The sequence below is a fragment of the Pempheris klunzingeri genome, chromosome 11 (assembly GCF_042242105.1).
Source record: "Pempheris klunzingeri isolate RE-2024b chromosome 11, fPemKlu1.hap1, whole genome shotgun sequence".
Lineage (NCBI taxonomy): Eukaryota > Metazoa > Chordata > Actinopteri > Acropomatiformes > Pempheridae > Pempheris > Pempheris klunzingeri.
Genome location: NC_092022.1, coordinates 16,067,780 through 16,093,828, shown reverse-complemented (window position 1 = coordinate 16,093,828; position 26,049 = coordinate 16,067,780). Strand labels below are relative to the sequence as shown.

General features: G+C 42.9%; 1 protein-coding gene across 5 annotated transcripts in view; it reads right to left on the bottom strand.

Moving 5' to 3' along the window:
* Positions 1-26,049, bottom strand: part of LOC139210382 (membrane-associated guanylate kinase, WW and PDZ domain-containing protein 1-like) — an 88,153-nt gene that overhangs the window by 3,373 nt on the left and 58,731 nt on the right. For 4 of the 5 annotated variants that reach the window (XM_070840418.1, XM_070840419.1, XM_070840420.1 and 1 more), the window contains 15 exons: positions 23,842-23,899; positions 23,013-23,125; positions 21,629-21,751; positions 20,856-21,041; positions 19,384-19,995; positions 12,641-12,675; positions 9,776-10,031; positions 7,003-7,094; positions 5,911-6,106; positions 5,421-5,723; positions 2,368-2,571; positions 1,264-1,351; positions 1,088-1,142; positions 387-530; positions 89-227 (listed from right to left, as the gene is read on the bottom strand). In XM_070840418.1, coding sequence (XP_070696519.1) covers positions 89-227; positions 387-530; positions 1,088-1,142; positions 1,264-1,351; positions 2,368-2,571; positions 5,421-5,723; positions 5,911-6,106; positions 7,003-7,094; positions 9,776-10,031; positions 12,641-12,675; positions 19,384-19,995; positions 20,856-21,041; positions 21,629-21,751; positions 23,013-23,125; positions 23,842-23,899 — 2,604 coding nt within the window. The remainder of the gene's footprint in view (positions 1-88; positions 228-386; positions 531-1,087; positions 1,143-1,263; positions 1,352-2,367; positions 2,572-5,420; positions 5,724-5,910; positions 6,107-7,002; positions 7,095-9,775; positions 10,032-12,640; positions 12,676-19,383; positions 19,996-20,855; positions 21,042-21,628; positions 21,752-23,012; positions 23,126-23,841; positions 23,900-26,049) is intronic. The other variant, XM_070840423.1, reaches the window with a different exon arrangement.

Genomic DNA, 26,049 nt, shown 5'->3' with positions numbered 1-26,049 from the left:
GAGCTGGAGCAATAATAAGATTTCAATATTGTTATTGGACGAGTTATTTACAGGAAGAGGAGAAAAACTTTGCAACATGATTACCTACCATACTCAGGTACAGATCCGTCGCCCCGTTTGAGGACGAGCCGCGCCCTCCGACCACCATTCTTGATAAGTTCAATGGCACGTGAATGCTTCATGTTCTTTGTGCTCTCACCATTAATTTCCAGGATCTCATCTCCCACCTAAGACAGAGAGGCCACATTATTGTCACAGCTAGCCTGTTATAGTATCTCAGCAATGGTTTGTGAAGTGGAAATTTTGCCTGCCAAGATGTATTGAAGAGAGAAACAGGAGAAAAATAAACTCCTTAATCACAAAATCAGCTTTTAATGGTTTCGTACCCTCATTTTGCCATTTCTGACAGCAGCTCCATCCTCCGCTAGTCTCAACACATACAGGTCCATGTTGTACTCCCGTCCTCCTCTCAGGCTGAAGCCGAAACCTTTACTGTCCCGCTCGAGGTCCACAGAGTAGAACTCAGCATCCTAAGAGACAGAAAATAAGAGATAAGGCGCTGAAGAGGAGGAGTGACTAATCCATGTTACACAAGGAAGCCAAAAGGTGAGTCCAAACTTCAGGACTAATCAAGCCATGTCCCACAAAAACTCACAAAATGTCAATGGCAGTACAATACCCTTGAATGCATGAATAATTAATGTCACATGAGCCTGTGAGCAGGGTACAGATCACCAAGCAAGGGCACCACAAGGACTGGACCAAAGCTTACCACACATATCAAAAGTTCCTTCTCGACATGAGTATGGTTTCTACCAAAATCATTTTGTCTGCCACTCACTAGGCCCAAACCTTTATTCATAATCAAATAATGCTCTCATTTTAATGTCAGATTTTATATCTATCGAGTGCAAAACTATCTCCCCTAGTCTTCCAGGGGGGACTTTCTGAAAATGCTATTTGGCATTAAGTGGCATTCCTCTGTTTATCGCTGTAGTACATGCTATGGTACGTGACAGATGGAAAATTAGGTGTTATGTAAAACCCAGACGATCATTAACTGTGGAGTGAAACCATCTATTCTTACCTGTGTTGTCTGGGTTGGAGGTGGAGGAGGAGCTCCTTTCGACTTTGAGTTATTCCTTTAAAAAAAAAGAGAAGGCCATATGAATACATGTACTGTATTACAGAATATATTCCAGAAAGAGTTGTGATGTGAATTATTATTATTATTTTTTTTTAAAGTGATGCATCATCACCTACCGGGACTCTGTGGACTGTTGAGGTGTGTGTGTGGTGGTGATGGTAGCTATTTTCTCTGCATTAGTCAGCAGAGAAGCATTGGAAGATTCTGGAAAGGAAAAAATAGATGAAAAAAATAAGCATCTGAAGTAAAATAAAGTGACTGCTTTTGTTAAACGCATTTGACCACAGCTGTGTTTTCAAAAGACACTGGAGAACAAAATGTTACTGTCCACAAGAGTCCACTGAACTCCCACAGGCTGCTCTGTTCAATCTAATGCTAACTGACCGTGATGTTGTCATTTGCCATTTGCTCATGGACAACACTGGCCCCAGCTACACGAAAGAAAAGCAGCAGTAAAGAAGAAAAAAAAACTCATGACTTGCATCATTTTGTTTCATTTGCTTTTCCAGGAGGGCAAAAACCAAAGACGACTTTTCTAGCCTCTCTTCAATTCCATCTTATCACCAACAAGAACACTGCAGCGCACATTAGTTTCCACTGACACTTTGCTGGCTTATTTGAAAAAGAGCTAAGAGATTTTTTTTTTTTCTATTCTTTTTTAAAAATAAATTTTGTGACAAAGATAAGTCCTCACTGTTTACTTCTATATCCGTATTGCAAGGTTGAGGGCTACACATCTTTAGTTCATTGTCTCTATGTCTCTGCTCAGTGTTTTCATTGGTTTACCAGTGGATCAGCCAGTAACAAGCACCCTTTTTGCAGCACTTGACATGTTTCAGTCAAATTGTGGAGCTGCTGCTGTATCATGCAGTTCCGTTTCCTAAAAAGTTGTGACACCAACAGGAAGCACTTGTTTCTATGTGAGCAGTGTTGTTAAATCCTTTCAAATTCATAAAATATTGCAAGTTGTAAGATATCCGGCAAAGTAAATAGACAAAAAGCAGAAAGAGAGAAGGATTTTACAGTATTTTCTGGGGGCAACTTCACCTTACTCCTACTCAGTGACTCACTCTCTGAGCTACCAGGGTTCACACCCTGATGAAAAGTGCTCTTGCCTGTGTAGAGCAGTGGTGCCCTTTCCTTCCCACCACATCCATGAATAAGTCACTCCATGATGCATTATGAAACAGCCATGTGAAGCTGGAAGCCAAAAGCCTTACCATCACCCGGGATGATCCTGAGCGAGACTGTGTTCCCGGCTTCCTTGATCAGGTTGACGATGTCTGAGTGTGACTTGTTGGTGATGGAGCAGCAGTTAACAGCCAATATTCGGTCCCCTACTTTCAGCTTCCCGCAGCGGTCTGCTGGACTGCCTTCGATGATGCGTCCTATTTTGTGGGGCATGGCCACACAAGCATTTCCAGCTTTTGTGTTAACATACATGTTTGTTTGCATGTATATTGTGTGTTAGAAATAGTGTATGGTGATCATTTGATTGATTGTGTTGTTGATTGTTGGTTATATTGATTTTATATTTCATGAAAAAGAAGAGGGAAAAAAAACAGGGAGAAAGAGGAAAAGACAGGGTTAATTATCTTAATCCCAATTCCCCCACAAAATACCATTACGCTGCATGTGCACCCCAAGTTAACATGTGGCAATCTACAGTAGATACCTCAGAAAGATTGAGGATGTCAAAAACAGAATTCATGAGCTTGGTCTGTCTCTGCCCCCACCGCCTGATACATAAATCAATGGGCCGTGAATCATATGCCACTGGTCAGGGCCCACAGTGGTTAACGCCTGACAGCCTATCAATACACTGGTCTCAGCATCATGACAACACCTCCCTAGCAGGGATCAATGAGCATTCAGTCATTGCTGCAGTGTAAGGCGTTCAGGTAATTGAGCTGTGGGATCTCAGAAAATGATAAGGATTCCTAAAGAAGAGCACTCTGAGGTGAGATGTGCAGCCGAGAGCCGATATATGGCACCAGTCATTTGGTCAATGCAAGCACTGCAAGAAATACAATCTGCACCTGAGTGACAGTATTCAACACTGCACATCTTGTTTACATAGAAGCTTTGAACAGACCCCGGGGACCTCCAGTTCTCCTCACCCGCTCTCCGTCTCACTCTCCGCACCTCCCTATGCTCCCCCTTCCATCCAGTAGTTTTGCGACATCTATATTTATTACATCACCTTACTTTGCAGCTATCCTCCCTCTGTCTCGATTGAAAAATGCACTTGTAAGCTGTCATTCTATCTAAATAATGATTTGTGGGACATTACAGGGTGTGGCAAGTACACAGGATTTAATATCCAATCTGCTAAGCACAAAACCAACTGTAGGTCATAGTAGGCGGGAATGAAAGGGGGGATGGGTCCTGCTGGACAGGAGCGAAATGCTTTTTTCTCGTATCCATGATTTATGGGATGTTCAATCAGCTGACTCTGCTTTGTTCTTCCTGACCGACATGGCACTCCTGGAAGTATCCAGAGAGCCATGCCTGTTTTTTTTTGTTTTTTTTTTAGAAATACACATTCCTCTGTCACATTTCAGCTCATGTCCCACATAGTTTGAATCCATTAGGAGAGTGAGCGCAGGATGCTACAGTGCGATCCCAGATCAGCACATGAAAGCACAGAGTCCATTCATCTCATCGTCCCAAGAGGAATAGTGATGGAGCAGAGCAGTGAGGCAGCAGCGAAAACACGAACCTCAAAAGACTAGAAGACGTTTAGACAAGGTTGTTACTGTCACTCGTGACGCTATAAATAACACGTTAATTCTTGCATTGCATTTTGCAGAGCAACACCATTAGCCCATGGGATCAATGAAATTTTCCCTGGGCAGTCGGAGTAGCTAACGTCTCATCCATTCTTGTGTTTTGCCTGTGACACGGCACAGTACATCATCATAATGGCTAACTATACAAGAGGCCTTGGCATGACATTGGTGTTGGAAATTCATCACTCGGAGGTTAATACCAAATTTGTTCAAGAAGGACATCTACAATTCCTCAGCAATGTCTGAGCAACTTTAATACATGCAATTGTGCTGTTTTGCTGTGATACGTAAATGGTATAGACAGCTATGGAGTGAACTGAGTAGACTTCAATTACATGCTGAATGAATTGGTGAGGGCAGCTGTGAGGCATGAATCTGTGATGATGGTGTTTGTGATACAGATGCAGCCAGGCTGATCCCGAGGGAGCGCGTTCCGCACATAAGAAGAGATTTCATTGTCCCTAAGCTTGTGATAGTAGGGTTGTGACCTCGGCCTGTGGCATTAAGCGCGCTCCTGTCATACGCCACTCGCCTGCCATTCATAAAGTGGAGGAAACTCCAGAAGTAACTGTAAAAATATTGTAATTCTGCCAGGAGATGGCATCAGTCATTTTACTAGTGGTTCATTTATACTCTGTGGACGTGTCTATTTGTTAAACACATGCGTTGCAGACTGGGGCATCAACTCTGTTTTTGTTTTTTTTATCAAATTCTCCAGGGTTATCTGCAGGTCTTTAAAAGCCAAAGCCTTATATATTTTCTTTTGCCTGTCGTAGGCAGTATTAATGTTAGTTGTAAAATGTTTTGTATCTGGTTGTGACTGTAACACCTAAAAACTAAATTTATGGTTTTGATTTCAGCCCTCAAAATCCGATCTGTAGCAAACACTGTCACTCCTGCTAGCTGCAGTAGCTGGGAAGCTCATTATCTCATACTGGCTTGGTCTGGATTTCAGCAAGAACTTAAATGAGCTTAATTAATACATCTTATTTTCACCCTTTCACTTTTTTGTTTCAGTTTGTTTTCATTTGATTGATTTAATGTGATATGATAATAAACTATTCTTGGCCACATGCTGGTTTTCCCTCATACCTTCATACTTCGGTCAGTATGATTGTGAAGCAAGTATTAAGTTGCATTCTATGTGATAAAGTATTATCATCAGTACCATGTGGTAACCTTTGAGGAATATTGCTTTGAGACCAAAATATTGTTCTGTTTTGAAGTTTGAGTTCATGCATGCTGCTCACAGAGTAACTTAATCGCAGAGAAAAATAAAGATCTTCAGAAAGCGTTTTTAAGCAGCATGCACCAGCACAGATTACAAATGCCCAAACAATCAAACTGTTGAGTCAGATTAAAGTCTAATTTGAACCATATTGAAGTCAAATGGAGTTAGTAAACAAAATAAATTCTCGCGTCAAACTGAGTAGAAGTCCCTGTCAGTCTCAACTAGCTCCAGCTCGGTCCGCCTCACTTACCAAAGGTGGTGCCGGCGTCAGGCCTGGAGACCGATGACACAATGACGAAACCAAAGCCCTCGTTCTCTCCACGCTGGATCTCCACATCATACGGCTGCAAGGAGGCAGGCACCACTGCACTGCCGCTGCCACCCCCGCCGCCGCTGCCTATGCCACTGGTAGATCCACTGCCGGAGCTGACGGTGTTTAGGGAGTTCTGGCTTCCCTGGGGGGTTCGCTTGCCCTCCGTCAGGCTGGGTGCCTGAGTGCTGCTGTGGTGGGAGGAGGCCGGCGATGGGGGAACGTCACCCTCCCCTTTTGACACTGTGGATGAGGAAACAATTGTTATTCATGCATTTCTTCAACTGTAGCTTCACTTTGTCATGTCCATGACATTGGTGAGTGCACAGAAGAGCAAGCGGTGTGCAACACATTTATATAACATGCATGTGGCAGTGCTTGACACACGTCTGATTGTACATGCACAAGTTTTATGTAAAACTCTCAGCACCTCCGTATCCGGGGGTCTTGCGTCTGACAGTGAGGTTGACATGGCCCTGTTTGGCGGCCTGCTGCATCAGCTGCACCACCAGCTGGTGAGACTTGCCCACCACCGCCGTGCCGTCCACACAGATGAGCTCATCACCCGACCGCAGGCGCCCATCCTCATCTGCTGCCCCGTACTTCACTATGTGCCCTATGTAGATCTGAAAAAGGCAAGCACACACAATGCATGATGTAGTGGAGTACAGGCTTTTGCTAACTGGCGCTGCAATTCACAGTATTGTCTATCAATAGAGAGGCTTGAATAGAGTAGCTTTATAATTATGATACGGCACCGTGGCTACTTAAGAGTCATTAAACTGAAGTAAAGCTGAGACAGCGCGCAGTGATTCATTGTGACTTATCTCCTTCTGATTTTGAATCTATCCGTTTAACAGCGCAGCTTTTCAGAGTCTACTGTTGCTTTACTTCAAGGTATTTGTGGCTGACGTTCAAAGAAACCAAGAAGGCCAATGCAGCCTATCGGGGCCATGGAGACGCTTGTGTGCTTTAGGCATTGTGTGGGAGTGAACACACAGCTCTAAGAGAAACAAGCGCAACTACCACCCAGCATTTTTGGCACAAACAACAAGTATTAACTCCGGTGGGGTAGACCTGAAGCCTGCTGCCATTTTATTTCCCTCTATTCCTCAATATCTGCCTTCCACTCTCCGTCTTGCTCCCTCCTTTTAAGACAAATGTATGGCGCACAACCAAAGGGATTGTGGGTAAGGCCTTTGGTTCTCTTAACAAGCTGTCTATATGATCCCCCAGAGACCAGTAGCTCCAGTTAGAGACAGAGTGATGTGCTAGAACTTTCTGCTACTGTGGTTTAAAGGCAGACTAAACAGAAAAGCAGGACGAAAGGGAAAGAGAGAGAACTAACACAACAGAGAACCTCTTATGGAACTAGAAAGCATACTAAGAGAAAGGACAAAGCATTCAGAGATTTAAAATTAGCCGCATTGGAATGGATAGGGTGAATGGGTGTGTGTATGTACACTTTAAGTCTTTTAACACATTAACTATTAATGGGATTCAAAGGTGGAGGGATACTTACAGGCTCCCCGGGCTCATTTCCTCCCAGGATACGGAAGCCGAAGCCTGTATCCTTTCGCCAAAGGAAAATGTCCTGCTCCTGGCAATCTGGCACTGAAATACACAAGAGAAACAGTCAGAGGACTCCGTGGAGATCACCCACCATATCCGCCAAAGACCTGCAGGCACCCCTCAGCATTGACAGATTAGCATCTACGTAGGCTAATCACTGAATGCTTGTTGCTCTAATCAGCAAGTTATGTCTCCTGTTTTGTCCAATTATCACAAATCCACGTCGAGTTGTGTAATCGCTGATCAATAAGGTGTTTGTTTGTCTATTAGCGTCAGAATGAGAACAGGGAGAATCAACAGCTGTTCCTTCCCTCGCCTTGGCCCTGCCTCATTGAGCAGATTGGCTCCTTGTTCTCAATTGTAGACCACAAACTAGGCTGCACTGTCTCATGGTGTGACCTCAGCGTACTTGCAGACCTGCAGTCTGAAAAGTTACTCGATGGCAGCGCTATTATGAGGAAACTGAAAGTTTCTCATAAACATGAAATTGTTTTTTTTTCACCTATTTCTCTCCTGCTTTCCATCACACACACACATTTGTATCTCGCCGTGGACAGAGCAGACTGTGGAGGAGGACACAGGCAATTTGGTGTCAGTCTGTTCAGCCCACAGGGCCAGTCCGCACAGGAGGAACGAGCCATTTCTTCTTGTGCTGCTTGCTGTCTGCGCGGCTGTCACGCAAGGCCAGTTGTAAACCCATTAGCTCTCTGGTTCCCACAATAATGTGCGTGGTGTGAATTAAATAGCTGCGGCTAGACTTGTAATTAACCCTCTGCTGATCCGTGTCTTTAGAGTAGTGATCAAAGCAGCATAAGCGAACAGTAAGAGATATGGCTGTGTGCCACATCATGTGCCAGGAGACGCAGAGCATTCAGGGAGGCAAAAGCTCACCTTTCAGTCACACTGTCCTGCCACTGAAGTATTGCTCTTCTAGTGCACTCAATGGATGCATGGAACCACCTACTTAAATTCAAGAGTGTGCGCTTGTGTGTGGCAGCATGCACATGAATACATATGAAAATACAGACAGAGAATCTGGGCCTCTTTGTCATTCTTTGTCTCCTTCTCTCTCTTGTTTCCTTATGTCTCCCCTCCTCCGCCGCCAACTCAAAAAGGGGCTGCAGCTCCTTCAGGGGTTATCAAACAGATATACCAATCAGCCGCAGCTTAAAGCAGCCCTCTCTGGGCCCAGTTAATATTTAATCAGCAGTAGTCCTAGATTCTACAGGCAGTCATGATTATTAACCAACACTGCAATATGCACGGCATGTCCACGTCTGGATGGCAACAGTCACAATGTGCGACAAGCTAACACAGCATACCTGCCATAGACATCACCCGTCTAGAATCACAAAGCAATCTTTTGCAACACAGAGGTGTGTTTCACACCTATACCGACCTTTTCTCAAGTTAAATATCACCACCAGTGCAAGTGCAGGGGTCTGAAAGATGTAATTCAGCCAGAATCGAGTGAACCAGTTATTTCTCACATTCACACTCTTCTATTCGAAACTGAAAATAAGCGGTTTGACACCCTTACAGTGTTTCCCCATGAATAATGCAAGAATAGGCCATGACTGCAAATGATATTGAGGAGTCTCACAGAGAGGCTGCCTACTTACGGGTGTTCCAGTTTTGGATTTTGGTTCCTGTGTTTTTCCAGTGACTAAACAGGGTGTGCGGCAAGCTGTTTGGCTGCTGATAATGTTGATGTGGTCAGTTTTTAAACGTGATTTAGAATGTGAAGTGTTTCTTGTCCCTTCACCAGATGATGTGCAGGAATTTACACACACACAAATATGCTGTTCTTTATGTTTTTTACTTTCAGTTAAGACAAAGGCAAAAACAGTGTGCATATGAAGGACACATGCACAACACATACCACTACCACACCACCCATCAGCAAACACTTGTGTGTTTTCAAGGACAGTTCCCTCTTGGAGGCATATTTTGTCACAGGATCAGTTGTGACTCAATAAGCACACAATTGTTTAGCGAACATATAAAAAGGCATTAAGAGACACAAACACATAGAGGTGAGCCCAGTGGTGCTCACTGTATTCTATTCGCTGTGATTCTTGTTCTCACAATTTAAGTAATCCAATCGCTAATGCACTCGAAACAAGAAATGTTTCCAGGGAGCCTTTTCACTTTATCAAAAGGGTCTAACTCTCCAACCAGTGGACATTATAGTTAAAAAAGATCCAATTAGAAGTAAGAAGACAGAAGATACCAGCATAAACACTGGAAACAGGAGGAGACAGCCAGCCCGGCTCTGTCTGAAGGTTACAAAATATGCCGACCAGCATCTTTATAAAGGAATAGTCTGCACATAACCCCTGTGAAACGGCACACGGTGGTTATTACATTTGGTTACTGCTGCTGGATATAACCTTATATTTACAATACAAACATGAGAAGTATATCGATCTTCTCATTTAACTGAACTGACCAGAATATTCCTTTAAATCACTGCATAAAGATTCATCAACAAAAATGTGTGATAACAGCCTCAGATCTTTAGGGAGGTCATTCCACAACTGAGAGCTTTTTTTTTTAGCTTTTATCTTCACACGTCTCCTACCAAATGATCTCGGGCCATATTCACCTTTATGAAAGGTTAACGGGTCTATCGCTAGAGGATAAACCTTGCTGATCGTTTAAACTCTAAAGTCAGCAAAACTTCCAAATTCCTAAAAGAATGAGAACTGAAGTCTACTCACGTCGGCTCTCGTACATGCTCCTGGACTGCGCCCAAATCTTAAAGGGGTCTGGCTTCTTCTGGAGGGTGAGGGTGCCATCTGCAGGGTCTTGAGGGGGCAGGCCTGGCAGAGGCTGGGTGGGGGCAGCAGGAGTGGGAGCCACAGCCTCGCTGGGCATGGCAGAGGGCGGGTGGCTCGGAGAATCGGTGTGGGTGCTACGATGGCTGCACACACTGTGCTGGGAGCTGCTCTGGCTGTCTTTCCTCTCTAACTGGTGCTGGTTGGACAGAAAGCAGAAAGAGAGGTGCACGACTGTAAGAAATGGGGTTGGTTATAAGCAGGAGTTGGAGGTAGAGGGCAGAGGTTGGAGAAAAAAAAAAGATGATAAGTGAGTCAGTGATAAGGGCGAGATATAAGGGGAAAGAGATGAGTGAGAAAAGTGTTGATGGAGGACAGAGAAAGGAGAGAAAAAACCCATCCAAGGTCATCTTTTTTAGACATTGCAGTAGAACATCTCTCAATAAAAAAATGTCTGCAGGAGTGTGAGGCGACATGATTTGGTTCCCATGGTTGCGAGATAAAGACAGAGTGAAATGTGAGGGATTTTAATGAACAAAGATAAAGAATTTTTATGATTTTTTTGTTTATTACAGAGGGTCAGATGCATTGGTTCATGCACAGAATCAAAGCTGGTCTTAACTGAAACAGGAATATGTAAACTCTGGCATTAAGAAGAGAGAAAAGAAGAATCCTGGTGGGTACAGAGAAGTACTGCGACTTTACTGTTGCTACTCAGTTAAGTGAAATTGCTTAAAATAATTGTGTTTTCACAGTAAAATAAAAAAAAGGTTTAACAATGAAAATATTGTGTTATGCCTGCGCATTAGGCCACGTTCAGATTGACTTTGATTTTGACTCTTATTTGTAACTCAGTCTTTGCAATGAAAGATAAAAGAACTGCCGCCATGATAACTTTCCAGAGTTGTGAAATCCTGTGACAGAATACTACAAGTCTTCAAAGTCGCAGATCTGTTTCTCAAACTGGACTCTCATTTTTTCATTGTGTCACTGCTGCCTGTTTCAACACCCCCCCACTAATAAAACCCTTTGCATTTTTTTTAAATACAGGGCTGTTTTTGTTCTGAACACCCACTTAAACATTAGAGAGATTACATTGATTATTTTACTGCCTGGTATTACACTGCCAGGCACCTTATGGTTTTCTGTGAACTTTGCATTCTGATTCTGCAACCAGACAGTGTGCATGTTATCTGGTTATTATTTGCAAATGCATATTACAGAGCACTTTACAGCTTTATGAATAATGAGCCTCACTGAGAAAATGCAATTACTGACAGTGAAAAAGTGCCAAAATGACAAGTGAATCATTTGCTGATCTGATATGAATAATAAACCGGTGCATTAAATGGCAGAGAAGTCATGGCACAGCCTACCAGTCTCTCACTCATCGCACTGTACAAGATGAAGGGTCAAATATTCCAGTAATGCTTCTTAATGAGGACAACAGCCATGCAAAATTGACTTCTCATTTGATCACTGGAGACTTGCTTAATGGGTTGAGACAGCACAGTCTCTCTTGCATATGGGAGTTCACTGTGAGCATTTATTTAGACTGAACTGGAGGCAAAATGGTTGTTCTGGTTTGACACGAAGTCGCATGCAGCGTGACATTTCACTGACATAACACAGAGAGGGGAAAACTGGCTTTTCCTCACTGGAAACCTAATCCAAAGTGACAGGCAGACAGTTCCACTATTGGTCCCTCTCAACTGCCTCACAGCACCCACCCCGCCTCCATCAGCCGTGACATGTGACCTGAATAGGTAACACCCACAGCCCTGACTGATACCATTTCAAACAAATCCTAATATCCAGCCAGCTGAGGGGAGAGCTTTTAATGTTGATCAAAAGACACCACAGGACAAGGTTTTCCTCCACTCAGGTGGTTGGAACTGAACCCATCACTGACCTTGGATGAGCCTGTCCAGAGGAAACGTCCTTCTGCTGTTACTCGGTGGCTCTCTGGGGGGGAATTAAGGTGACGGTAATTTAAAGCTGAACTGGCGTCTCTTCTGAGCTTGCATTGATTTTTTATTAGGTTGAGATGAGTTGTAAAAATGAGGAGGTGTTTCCACTTTAAACTCCTGAATAACTGCACTGTCCCTTAAGAGACCCACCGTCGCGCAGCTCACAGAAGCTGCTTTCTGCCTCTTTCCGCCCCCTTTCCCTGTCCTCTCTTATCAGCCACAACTACGAGTCACATTGCAATCTGTTGCAATCTCTCCTCCAGCTTCCCCAGTCTCCCTCTGCTTTGTTTCCAGCTCACTCTGTCGTCATTGCTCCCTTCTCCCTGTCTGTTAGCCTCAGCGTGTCCTCTGTATCTTTGGGCTATCACAGTGATTCACTGTTGTGGGACAAACCATCTCCACACTGGTCTTCCCCTCCCTCATCCACATCCTTTTATCCTATCTTTGTCTCTTGCTTCTCTCCCATCTTCCCTCAGCTGTGGCTGTCTGCCCTCCCCAACAGCTGGTCACTGTTACACTGTTCTGCCTGGCTATGCTTTATTAGTCACAGGATGGCAGCGTGGCAGGAGTGGAGGCATGTAGAGAGGATATAAAACAGAGAAATGACAACACAGAGGCAAGGAAAATAATAAAAGGAGGAAGCAAAGTGGCAGACAGAGAAAGAAGCAGAGGAATGGTGACAGTAGGATTAAATGTGAAGATTTATGAAGCTATGTGCAGAACAGTAGAGCAGGAGTTCTAAATTATACCTCTGTCTTTTGGTCTTTAAATAGCACGCCTTTCACTCAGTACAGCTAACACGCACACACACAAAAGAGCTGAAGATCATAGTACTCACCACCAGCTTTGGACTCCTCTTGGCTGGCACCACTCCTGCAAAACATCGGCAGAGAGACAGAGAGAGCATTAATGACCTGCTGTGCTCTTCCCTTGTCCACTCTGATCAAAAACTCCCCGGGATGAGTGAATGGACCCTGGTTCCTGCTGCAGAGCAGAGCGCAACTGGCCCGGCTCTCTCTCCTCCTCCTCCTCCTCCTCCTCCTCCTCTTCTCTGTTGCTTTCTCTCTCTGAGCAACACACTGCGCTAGGCAGCTCACTAATCCAAGTGATCTCCTCCCCCTGTGCTGTATCCCGCTCCAGCCAGCGCTCTCACCCGTGCTATTAGGAGGGGAGCAACTGATCTATCTGCATTAGACAGGCTGACTTATGCTGCAAGCTGCCCTGGGCTACTAGTCCAAGCTACAGGTCCCCGCAAGCGGCCATAGATCCCCCTCCCTAGTCTGCTTGCCAGCTGCCTCCACCACAAGCTCTACAGCAGAATTTCAACTATTAGCCACAGAGAAGGAGCTCAGAAGCTTGAGAATCATATCAAAGGAAAGTCTGAGCTTCTGCCTTACTATACACATCTTCTGAGCAACTACTGAGCTGTTTCCTCTCCTCTCCACTCCTCTGCTTTGCTCAAGGCTTACACCGAGAAGCTGATCTTCTCTCTGCCTTTTTTTCTTGTTCCCACCCCCTCCTCTTCTTCCTTGCACCATGACTTGGTCTCCCTGTATCTGTCTCTATCTCTCTCTCTTATACACCAGTTAACATACTGTAGAGAGTCACCAAGAAAATCAATCTCATTTGTGCTAATGAAATATTAATGCTTGGAGCCAGTTGTCAGGGGAGAAGATTCACAGCATACCAGTGTAGGGAATAATCTACATTCCCACTTAACTGCTTTTCTTTCACATCCATCACAAGCCAATAATTCATTCATCATGTAGGTTCGTCTACCTCAAACATATTAACACAAGCTTATTCAGACTCCACCTGATAGTTTACCTCACGCACTGAGTATTCACCGCTCTCCAAGAAAACTACGATACCCTTCCCCGAAGCTTCTTTTCCTGCCACTTACTACAGCACAGTATGTTGAGACAAAAATAGAAAAATGAATGCATGAACGACATGAGGCAGGATCGGGACAAAGAGTTGCTGTTGCCAAGGCAATCTAGCAGTTCTGTGTACAGTGGCAGCAGTCTACTTTGTTAAATATGAGGAGTGAGCAGCATCAGCACACCATATTTACATTAATGCCAGACCTTTGATCCATTACAGTGTCATTCTTCTTCATTTGTGCTAAAGAGACCAGGAAAACATTATTTCCTACATCATCTGATACCAAGCGAGCACAGAGAAAAACACAGTGAAAGTATTAATTGAACAGTCCATCGACAGTAAGACATGCAACAACATGCAAGCATCCATCTTAGCCTCTTTCTGCTGCATTGGCAAAAAATCATTAAATGTTAAAACTCTCTGTTGCTGCAAAGCCCCTCTCTCTACATGATTCATAATTTATCCCCCCCTATTTTCCCTCCCTCTCTCGCTTGCTCTCTTCCTCAGATTATGGGGTGCCACTTACTCGAGCAAGTGCAACGTCTCAGCTGGTGCTGAAGAGTATTTTTGTGTATGTGCCTCTGACCCAGGAAGGACACACATCAGAGGGTCAGATGTCAATAATCAGTGTTTCACATTACAGCAGCAGGTTATATGACCCAGGAGCCCAAAATTACACAGTGTGGGAGGCCAATAAAAACCTTTCACTTTGAAATAACCTGAAAAGCTTCAAGGTGGCAACGAGATCAAAATAATTAGCATCAAGCATATAGAAATTTAATGTAACTGTGACCATATGGTTAATACATTTGGGCAAGGAACTGAGGGGGAATAAAGATTCATTGACCCCAACTCCACATTCATCCACCGTGTCAGCTAGAACAGTGAATTGACATGCTGCACGATGTGGACGCATGCTCATGCATGATGCAGTCTTTAAATCTGCTTAATTTACTCCGGCATTGTGATGCTGATGTATACGTGTAATTCAGAGTTGATCGAATCTGGCTGAATGTAACATTTATGAGCAGCCAAGGCTCTGTGAAATAAATATGGGAGGCACATGTTCCTGCACACACGCAACTGTGTAGAGGCATCAATGAATTCATGCTATACAGTATGCAATAACAGCACAGGCAGGTATGCAAGAAGGTGAGCATTTATTAATGCACAGAGCACAAGCACACGTAGCCTTTACATTATGCACCAGGGCCACGATTCTGATATTTTTGACTTTGCTGAAGCTGCTGAATGATAGTAAAGCTCTGCTTAGTACCCCACAACAAAACCCTGCTCTATTCAAAAGACCCTGAATTGATCACTGAGGATGCAACATCGGCTTAAAAGGCCTGATTTAGGTATTACCGAGGCAATCATCTACCAGACTGCTTTAGACTGTGTCTATTATCAATGAAATGAGAGGGGAAGTAAACAGATTGAAAGTGAGCGCTGTCAGTTGTTTGGTGACCCACGCTGGCTCTAAGCATCAGTGTGGAGGAGGCTGCTTCCTTTCCCTCTTTTACAGTAGACAGTGAAGTATGCCTACAATCAGTAGCAGAATTACAAAGAACTATGCTGATGAGGAAATTATTGAACAGGGAGCACAGATGCACACGTGGAGCCTCAAAGACATGTTCACATCATCAATCTGCGATATGAGCAGTCCCTGTGTCTCTGCTCAGTAGTTTGTGTAATTTGTGTTTACAAGTACTCACATGGAGAATTACGAGAAATTCCACATGCAAACTCCAGTTTTTTCACTGCTGAACGGCAACAACAGAGCACAAGTCCAACAATGTGTGTTTCAACATAGCTGTGTGTGGGGGTCAGTTTTTCATCCTTGAGCAACAGCACTGAAAAAACTCGAGCTTTTCAAACGGAATCTGCAGCGTGGTGAGTGGCTCAGTGTTTCAATGTGCTGTTGAAGCTGTGGCCTTGATGGGTGTATGCAGAGCCCACACAGAGTGCGTGAATGGTCCTTCCTCCAGGTTTTCTATATACATTGTTAGAGGGCGTACAACATGAGTAATGTTCTCTTTTGTTGAGCTTAATCTGTAAACATTTGCTCTTGTTCTACTTATAGGATTGTCCTATTATCTGGCAGTCCACTCTCTTAATCTGTTCTAAATTATACTGTCTCACCCTTCCTTGACGTCTGTTACCATCATATCTCATTCCCCTACCTTCATTTCCTTTATATTTTATGCCCCTTCTCTCTGTCTTTTCATTTTCGCTCTTCTTTCTCTCTGTCTCTCAAGGGACAGGAGCGCTGTGCACGATTGTCATGGCAACAACGATGGGAAGACAAGATGGAGGAGTCACACATAGCTGGCCTGGCCTCCTTTACAGGGGAAGATCTAGCATGTGAAAACACCAGATGTTTTGTCTTTAAAATTTTATTGCATAATAAAAAAATCAAAGACTAGAAAAGCTTACAGTAATAATAGATATTTTTAGCAGGTGGATATTCGTACATGCAACTGCTTAGAGTGCAAGCGTGCTGCAAAATCACTTAATGATAAAAATGGATCCTGCACGTCACAATTGCTTAACACATTTCGGACCGCTGCACATTTGTCAGGTGATGGCCAAGAAAGGCTAAGCACGGAGAGAGTGTAAAGATAAAAATCAAAATCTTAGACCTTGCAGAATTTTTGTAGTGTTATTAGATGTAGCCATTAACTATAAACTGTAATAACCATTACTTCCACATTTGACAATGCACATCTGGCTTGCAGACCAGCTTTTTTTCTTATTAACAACTGACTCTCCACATTTTTCCACATTCTCCCTCTCTTCAAGGTGTTCGTCTCTTCGAGTGTGTGAGGTTCAACTGTTATTTCAGTTGCTGTTCTGCTAATGCAGGGAACATTAAGGTACCAGCAACTCCAAAACACATTCAAATTTTTACTTGTGAAGCTTCTGAACTCGATGTTGTTATCTATCAGAGATTAGCCACAAGTAAACTACTCTCAAAGGGTTCAGTTCATAGCAATGCTGCCTCCTGGGATAAGCTGCTGAACTGGTGTAGTATTGCAAATGATGTTTTTCTCTCTTTGTCATGCACATCTGATAATACAGACAGCTCTATCTGAATGTTAGAAGGAGCTACTGTATGTCAAGTTCAGTTTTTCAATGTTATAAGGATTTATTTATTTATTTATTAAAAAAACAGATTAACTTCTGTGACACAACTCAATCTACGGCTAAAAATTCATATACAAAATTGGATTATATCAACTGCAGTGACAAACACAAAATAACTGTCATGTATGAGAGAAAGCAATCCCTGTGGGAAATCATTGTGTGATGTTGTTTGTTTGACCTTGTGCTTTGTGCCCTCTCTTAAAAACGGACTCTGCTAACTCTGAGTCAGACAGCGCAGATTCATGAGTCACAGATGAAGAGATTAATGTTTCTTCTCCTCCAGCTGAAGTCCACCTTGTTCCTCCTCCTCTTCCTCCTCCTCCTCCTCCTCCTCTCCTCTGCCTGAGCTTCTCCAAACCAATCCCCTCAAATACACTCCCCCCGCTGAACTTCCAGTGCTGTTCAGCAAATCTCACCCTCTCTCCCCTAATCCTCTACCTCCACTTTCTCAAAACATGATCCATGGCCCTCCTATTTCTCATCCTCTCCTCTCTCTTCTTATCTTTCTTACCTCGCTCCTCTTAGCTCCCATAATTGTTGGTTGTGAATGATTATACATTAGCTGCTAGCGATCACTTGAAAGGTCACCACGTCATTCGCAGGCAGAAAACTGAGTGCACATCTCAGTCCCAAGAACCATTATTATCGATTACAGCTGCAGGTAACAATTATTGTTATTATAGATTAATCTGTGGTGTATATTTTGGATTCATCACGTTGTTTGGACGTCACAATTTTCCAGAACGCAATGAGACATCTGCAAATTGCTTGTTTTGTGATCCAAAATTCAAAGACATTCAGCATATAATGATAATAAAAAGGGGAAAGAAACAAATCCTTGTAAGAAGCTGGAGCCAATAACTTTGGCATTTTGCCAGATAAATGAAAAAAAAAAGTCTTAAATTGTTTCATTTTCTGCTGATCGACTACAGGTGGCTTTACACTCTGAGAAAACAAGGATTGTGTAAGCTTATTGCATGTCACAACGTACAAGGTGGGTCTAATAATAATCTTGGCACAATATCAGTTTAAAGCATGTCATATTGTGCAATGAATCTGTAGCGCTGCGATGTAAAAATGAGATATGTATTTTATTTCAGCAAAGTCATTGCACAACTGCTTGTGTTTAGACGACATTTAACATTTGACCTCTTTTGTAAAATGAAAAACAGGTTTTGTGGAAAAACTTGTTTATGCTCCTTAAAGTAAGGAATCAAAAACCCATTTCAGCCTGTGCACCAAAGCTCGTGTTTCATATTGCATTAATATTTCAATTTCGAGCAACCATCAGTCTAACCTTTGAGATAGAAGCTCAATTTATCTAAAGACTGACCCCCTGGCTGCTTGTGTGGGTGTGTAGCTTCTGTCCCCCATCACCTGACCACTCACCTGAGCTCATAACAATGACAGGTTTGTTGTAATGCTAACAGCAATGACCTACCCTGACTGCCCCAGTGATTGCCCGTAGCCCCCTTCCCACTTATCCTCTTCTATTTCCTCTCTGTCTTGCTCTCTTTGTACCTCTCCCTCTATTCTCAGTAATACTGCCCTGGGTCTGTATGATTCTCTCTCAAGACACACTCATGCAGGCCCATAATGATGCTGACATTTAACACAATACAGCAGCGTTATTCCAGCAGCAGTGCACAAGGTCAACTCATTAGAGGGCATAATTGATGTGGGGTGCATATCCCAACCTGCCACTAATAGAGATCTGTATCAGCCAGCATGGACGGCAATTTAGCAACAATAAGGACTGGACACAAATGAGGGACCTCTAATGTCATTCAGTGTCTGCATGGATACTTTACACCCCGGGAAACAATTTGTTTTGTTTTGACATTTCAATGAGAAAAGCATTTGTCTCTGGGTCATACCAAGCCATGTGGCGTGTAGGAGCATGAATGGCGCAGTGTGGCAGTAAACAGGCTCCAGAGACGGTAGCATCCAACATTAAAAATCAACATTACCAGTATGCCACTGCATTAGCAAACATTAAACAACATAGTAAATCACTTATTCATTCCCGGTGCCGCATTTTTAAAAAATAAAAAAAAACAGCCAGAGCAGCCTTCACAATACCTAATTATCATATAGGCAACATAAGACAATGGCAAACGTGAAGTCGCTGAGGTCCAAATAAGCAGCATCCGTATTCATTGCACATATGAGTCCCTGACCTAAAGTGCTCCTCCTCCCCTCTCATTCATCCATCTCGCCTCTTTACCCAGCCTCCCACTCCTTCCCACACTCATCTGCTCATCGACTGCCATGCTAACTCATGCCATCGTCTCTTTCCCTCACTTTGTTTCATCCCATCCAGTCCGAACATTTTCAACATGCCACCCACTCTCATCCTCACTTTTCTCTCCTGTTTTCTCATTATGCCACATTTTCCATGCCAAGTATTCAAGCTGTTGTCTGTTCAGCAGACAACAGAGCCTTCTTTTGTGTGCTTAATCACACATCCTTTCACGTCAAAACTTCAGTTCCTGCATCTGTTTATCCACCCCTGTTGACAATTATTTGACATCAAGATGTAATACATACCTCTTTGCACCAGCATGGTGACCTCGCTGCCTCTGGGACATTTGCTCAGCAGGTCCACCACCTGATTGTGGCTCATATTCTGGACATTTCTCTTGTTGACTTCCATCAGAATATCCCCCTCCTTTAGGCCACGGCAGCGTGGATAGTCCACGATCTGCTTGACCCTCTGCCCTCCTCCCGTCAGGCTGTCTGCAATTGTGAAACCGAATCCCTTATCGCCCTTCTCCATGTGGATGGTGATCAGCTCAGGCTGGGTGGCTATGGACGAGGCCAGCGTGACCACATCGCTGGAGTAGCCGTGTGAGCCGTTAGACGCCACCTCAGCTGAGGGGCTGTGTGGCCGCGGCTCCCTCATGCCGTTAATGGGTCCGGCCTGGTTGGAAGGTGAGTCAAACGTCTCCTGGCCGTTGACGATGATAGGCTCCTTGTCCAAGATCGCCACTGAGGTCACCAGGCTGGTGTTGGGGTCATCGGGGTCAAAGGGCAACGGGTAGCCACGGCATAAGGCCAGGTCCACCATGGAACCGATGGGGATGGATTGGAAGATCTTCACCACCTGAGCGTGGGTGTAGCCCAGCACAATGGTGTCATTCACACTGACTATCACATCACCTGCAGGAAATTATAGGAAAGGAAAATTATACTGTTAGTGATGGCATCACAATTGAAGTTAATAATAAGCCAAATTATTGTCTTTTGGTTTTAAAAACTGTTATTTAGTATTAATTCCCAGTTGTGTGAAATTCCATTGTTTAATTTAATGAAGCAAGAAAACTACAGTGTCAGTAATAGGTGGTCTAATAAGGGTGTGCTGTGCTTCAAACCCATTGCACTGGGATGTGATCCTGCAACCCTGAACTGCATGGTCCAGTTCCAATTTTGGTGCATTACGGTAGTGCTGGTTAATGTAGCCTTGAGCAAATTGACTCGACAGAGACATTTCTATGCACAGTGTGAGGCTGCTATTTTATATTAATGTTCATTGTTTGCTTCCTGTTGATAAATAAAACCATACAGTTGGACCAAATCAACATGTGGTTGTCACCATCATGTCATCACAACACAAACAAGCAAACATATTCAGTGTTGGTTAGTGACGCGTGTTTATAATCAACAGGAAAATGTCATCTTGCGACTTCTGCATAATTTTCCTTTTTTTTCCTTTTCTATCCCAATGCTTTGCATTGTGGGTTATTCCCTTTAAAAAGTCTGTACAGCTAAAGACTGGAGAAAAGTGTGCATAAAGGCCATAAAAATCAACCAGACAGCCCTTAAACATTTGCTGAATTCACAGTGGGACAGCCCTGAGCCATTATGAACTTACCTGGAGTGTCAAAGTCTGAGTGTGCACGAGGGACACTGGAACTGGGCCATTACATCGTACTGAAAATGGATGGATGTGTGGAGGAACACTACAATGTGTGCGTGTTAGTGAAAACAGTGCCCCCTGTGAATGGCGGTTTGTACTGCACCTGTCTCCATCTTGCCATCCACGGCTGCAGGCCCGTCCAGCACCAGACTTTTGATCTGTAGAAACTCATCGGGCTCGTCACCCCCAACCACGGTGAAGCCGAAGCCGCGGCGGCTCTTCTTCAGCTTTGTGTTGATGAAGGTTCCTTTCAGCTCGGCCGGGTTTCTCGTGAAGAAAGGCTTCCCTCCTGCAGAGCCCCGGACAAGACAACTCTTACTCATCCACATATTCTACGTATTCCCGAATAATGTGCTGTAGATGAGGTGTCCATTTTGTCCCTCAGATGAGGATCTAACTATGCAGGCTGCATTATTATATGTGCACAAATCTGCAAGTTGTGGGAGGAGAGGTTGGACTTTACATCTGATTTCTAAAATGTTAGGCACCATTGAAACGGACTGTGGCAGACCATGAAACAGTTGATTGATTCGTCTGGTTCTTACAAGTGTTGTTTGCTGATACATGGACAGCTTGGATTGTGTGACATGTCAGACCTGACAACATTGGCTCTGTGTGCCTCTGCCTCTGTGTTCTGTGTGTCACTGTCACATGCAGTAGTTTCCAAAACCGTTGGTGGTGTCCTATTCAAACATCTCTTCAAAAGACCGTAAACAAATCAGCAGAAGTGAAAATACTTTCCAAGAACAATTGGAATTTGCAGTATAGTTGTAGTGTGTTTAGATCTGAACTATGTGATGTTTCTGTGGGCCACTATCTGAAAGTGAAGCAGTAGTAATGTAGCATCTTAAGTGTATATTAAACACAAAGATTTACTTTTGGCTCCTGCAGGCAGGGGAGGTAGAGTTGGTGGGACCTGCGGGTCCCTATAGGTCTCCAGGTGGTTTGGAGCATAGTTTGCCAATGGAGCCGCCGCCGATGAGTGCTCCTCTATCCACTCTGCACACACACAAAATCAGACACACATTAATCAGCACACACTCAACAGGTGGTGCATTTACATGCTACACACATAAACACTTAACAGCAGGGACACAGAGCTCTAAGCACATACTGTATATATTTGCCATCTGATTCATTTTCACACCTCAATTAAAGCTCCTCATTTACATCAGAGTTTACTAGTGTTACATATTGAGTGTAAGATACTTTTGTAAGTGTCTTAATGTAAAAAAGCAATGGTAATGTAGCAAAAATAATATGTTAAACGAAATGGCTTAAATTCCATGACAGCACAGGCTAAAGCAGAGGTTCTTCAAACTTGACAACTTATTCTTTGTCTTCATCCAGGGTTTTGGGGGTGTAAACAGGAAGTATGATGGACATGAATTCAGTGAATTATGCTTGAGCCCCTAAAATTATGCCAAAATAGCTATGAGCGATTCCTGTTTGCAGTGCATCCATGGTTGTACAGACAACTATCACTGGATTACTTTGATCCTGAAAAAAACATATTGTCTCTGTGACTACTAAGCAGATTTACAGATGTTTATTTATAATTGGGGATAATGGTATATTTGGAAGAGGTAAGTCATAGAGAGTCTAAAAATATGTTTATCATATCTGTGAGTGATGCACAGATATGATAAACATATTTTTCTAATCAGATAATACACACAATTGCTGCAATTGGGCAGTTTTGAATTACATAACTGTTTGCATGAGCTGCGTGTCACAGCTGCTCCAGCTCCAACTCCTGACCGTGTTGATAAATGGGCCAAATCAATGGGCCAAACTACAATAACTAACTTCCAGTTGTTTCATCTCATGTACCTTTCACTCCAACTCTCTCAAACCCTCCTGGCAAGGCGTGCCTCACAGTTTAAAAACCTCTGGGCTAAAGTAAAAATCTTCCTCACCTTTCCGTGGTAAAGAAAATCAAATGATCACATAGAAAATGATATACAGCGTTTATGATTTTAAAATCACATAAATTAAAACCTAAACATCAAAGACGACACCAGGGCTTGGGCCAGCTGTATTTTAGTAAAACACTGTCCCTGTGAGAAGCAACATTTGCATTTAGTAAATAACAAGGTTTTTTCCATGGTGTCTTGACAAGGGAGTTGATGTCAAGTCACAGAAGAGAGAATAGCAGTCTGGCCCAAACTCAGGAGAGCACTGGACGGACGAGAAGGACACGACACTCACAGACATGAAGAAAGAAAGAAATGGTGCCGTGCCAGGGCAGGAAACGAACCTCGAATATACCGCTCACCTTCTGGAGGCTGCGGCTGTTGCTGCTGCTCCAGGATTTTCCGACGCCGCGCCTCCAACACTGGGTTCTCATACTGAGTCTTCCTGTTAATATGACTGAGGCAGACAGAGGCAGAGGAGACAATATGACAGATAGATAGATAGATAGATAGATAGATAGATAGATAGATAGATAGATAGATAGATAGATAGATAGATAGATAGATGAATTATTATTTTATAATGAGTTATGCTGTTGTATATATAATGGTAAATAGTGTATATAGTAGACATAATAGGTATAGTAATAGCAATATAGTAATATAGTATAAACTATATAATATAAATGAAATAATATAATATATACACTGTTGCCCATAAAGTTGGAATAAAATGTTTTTTACCTCTTCTCATGAAATGATTGTGACAATGTGATTTATTCTTGATAAATAAAGTGTATTTCTTCTCAACTTTATTGATCAAACTCTTCCAAACATATCACAGTGAAACTTAAAGCCTGAATACACCGTTTGCAAAGGTTAATTGTGGTTTAACAAAAATGGGGGTATTGAACAATTATTCCAACTTTATGGGCAACAGTGTATATATGTGTGTGTGTGTGTGTGTGTGTGTGTGTGTGTGTGTGTGTATGAAATATGGGTAAAGACTGACTAGAAAAAAGACAAAATCACAGTAACAGTATAAGTGTGTGCTCTTATCAATGTGAAGGTTCAGCCTCAGATTCACATAGGGAGAGATTTTATAAAAGGGCCTTTAATTTGGATTAATTTTAATCTATGTGATGTGAAGTGTCAATGAGACGATTAACTTACTCTACGTAATACACCCCATACACTGGGTCTTCTATCCTTTCCCATCCTGGAGGCAGCTCTGAAATACAGAAGGCACACCACATTAAACACAACACAACACAGAATAACAATCTGTGGACTCTGGTCATTAGCAGAGCTGAGTGGGTAAGTGTGGTTGGGTTGAATCCCAAACATTCAGTGAAGCAAACATAGTCATTATACTACAGCAACAGTAGATATAGTATCCAAAGTTGTACTGGATCACTTTCTCCTCTTTTATCTCAACATTTATGATTATGTTAAAAGCGTATCCACATGGTTATTATTATTTTTACTGTTTGCCTTCATGGTTTTGAGTAAGAGGTTCGTAAGCATGGTTCATTTGGGCCTGCAGGTTTATGGCTCTGCATTTTGCTGTTTTGAATTGTGCATTTAATGCCAAAACGGGATTAAACGCCAAGTAAAACAGAATAACCTAAGCCAGTCACTATTATATATATTTTATTTTAAAACTTCTTTCGTTTATTTGTATTTCTTAAACTCTAGCTGTGGTTTCTACCCAGCAAGGACTCGCAACCCTCCATTTAAGATTTTTTATTACACTCGTAAAAGAACAATGTTTCAAGGCTAAATTGGCCCGTTTATTGTAGATATGCCAACAGCACAAAAATATTTACCAATCTAATCAACGCGTCAGGCATGCATACCTGTCGGTTAGTGTTACCGTAAACTAAACTATGGTTCACTCTCCTGCTGTGTACAACCACTTCCATTAGGCTCATTATGGCTAAAACATCTCATAAAAACTGTGTGAAAACAAAGATGCTACACAGCTTCAAACAAGTCTTTATCAGACTGATGGTAAAAACACAAGAGGAGTCTGGAAATGTAACTTTTATATTTGTCTGCATTTGATTCTTCCGCTAAATATTACCATGGTATTCTGCTCAGCTCCACACTGCTTCACAGGCTGAACACAGCCCATTCACACACACATGTAGGGTGTACACACACCTAACCACACTCCACACCAAACAGGTGGACAGACTAAATGACAAACTCCCATTAAGATTGGCATCGCAGTCCTCTTCTTCACTCTTTTTGATTTCAGACAAAGATATTACCTCCTTGAGTTACTGTGGGATTCTCCCAAGTCCAGTAAGCACTTTTATAAGAGACTGGATTTCACAATCAATAATCACAGACTGTCTGCATCTGAGCAGCCAGCAGTAATAAAGGCTCACAGCCAGACGTTCAACGCCTCGTTTGAGACTGAGCTCTTGTTCCATTGCAGGGGTGCGCTCATTGCAAAAGGGGACCAAGATCATTAGCTGAGCCGTTTGCCAGTCTGTGAAGCAACTTCAAGTACAAACATAAACTTCATTCCTTGGTATGATATAGTCAAAACAAGTTGCGATGCATCTCAGACAAAGAACTCCTGTTATTCACACTATGAACCTTGAGGTGTAGAGTATTTGTTAGGTCAAAAGAATGATCCAAAAATTCAAAAAGGCTTCAGATATGGACGTTAGAATTAAAGGCAGAGCTATGATCGTCAACTTAGAATTAAACCAAATACAGCACATTTTAGTGTATCTCACAGTAATACATGTGAGGGAGCAACGCTGAGGCTCCATTATATGCTGAAGCTCTAGAGAGACATTTGGAGAGAGGAGCAAAATGTAATAAAACCAACTGCATTTATATCATCCATCTACCACACAACCACTCTGGTGTGCATGACTCTGGATTATGCTTTAAACTGGAGATTTCAGTAAACAAATACACATTTGTTTACATTCACAGCTCTCAGCAAAACACACTGTGTGTATCCTTGAGGTCGAGGAGACATATTGAATCCATTGCTGACTTTTTTTTCTTTTGTTTTTATGAAACCTGCACCGTTCGCCTGCGCTTGCAGTCTTCTTCTTCTCCTCTTTTTCAGTCATATTGCTATTACAGCACATTACCACCACCAACTGTCGATATGCACCGCTGCTCTCTGCAGCTGGCACAGCCATCTATCATGTCATCCCTCAGCTTGTAGCACGCAGAGTGCAAGCTGGTAGAGCACGAAATACAAACATCATAACTCTGCTATGCAGGTCAAAAGCTCCTTTAACTCCTTATAGCTATATTTTCCCCTGTCTAGAAAATCTCTTAACGGCAGAAGACACAAGAAATCATGTCACCCCGTTTAGTGCAACATTTCAGAGATGATCTCTTCCA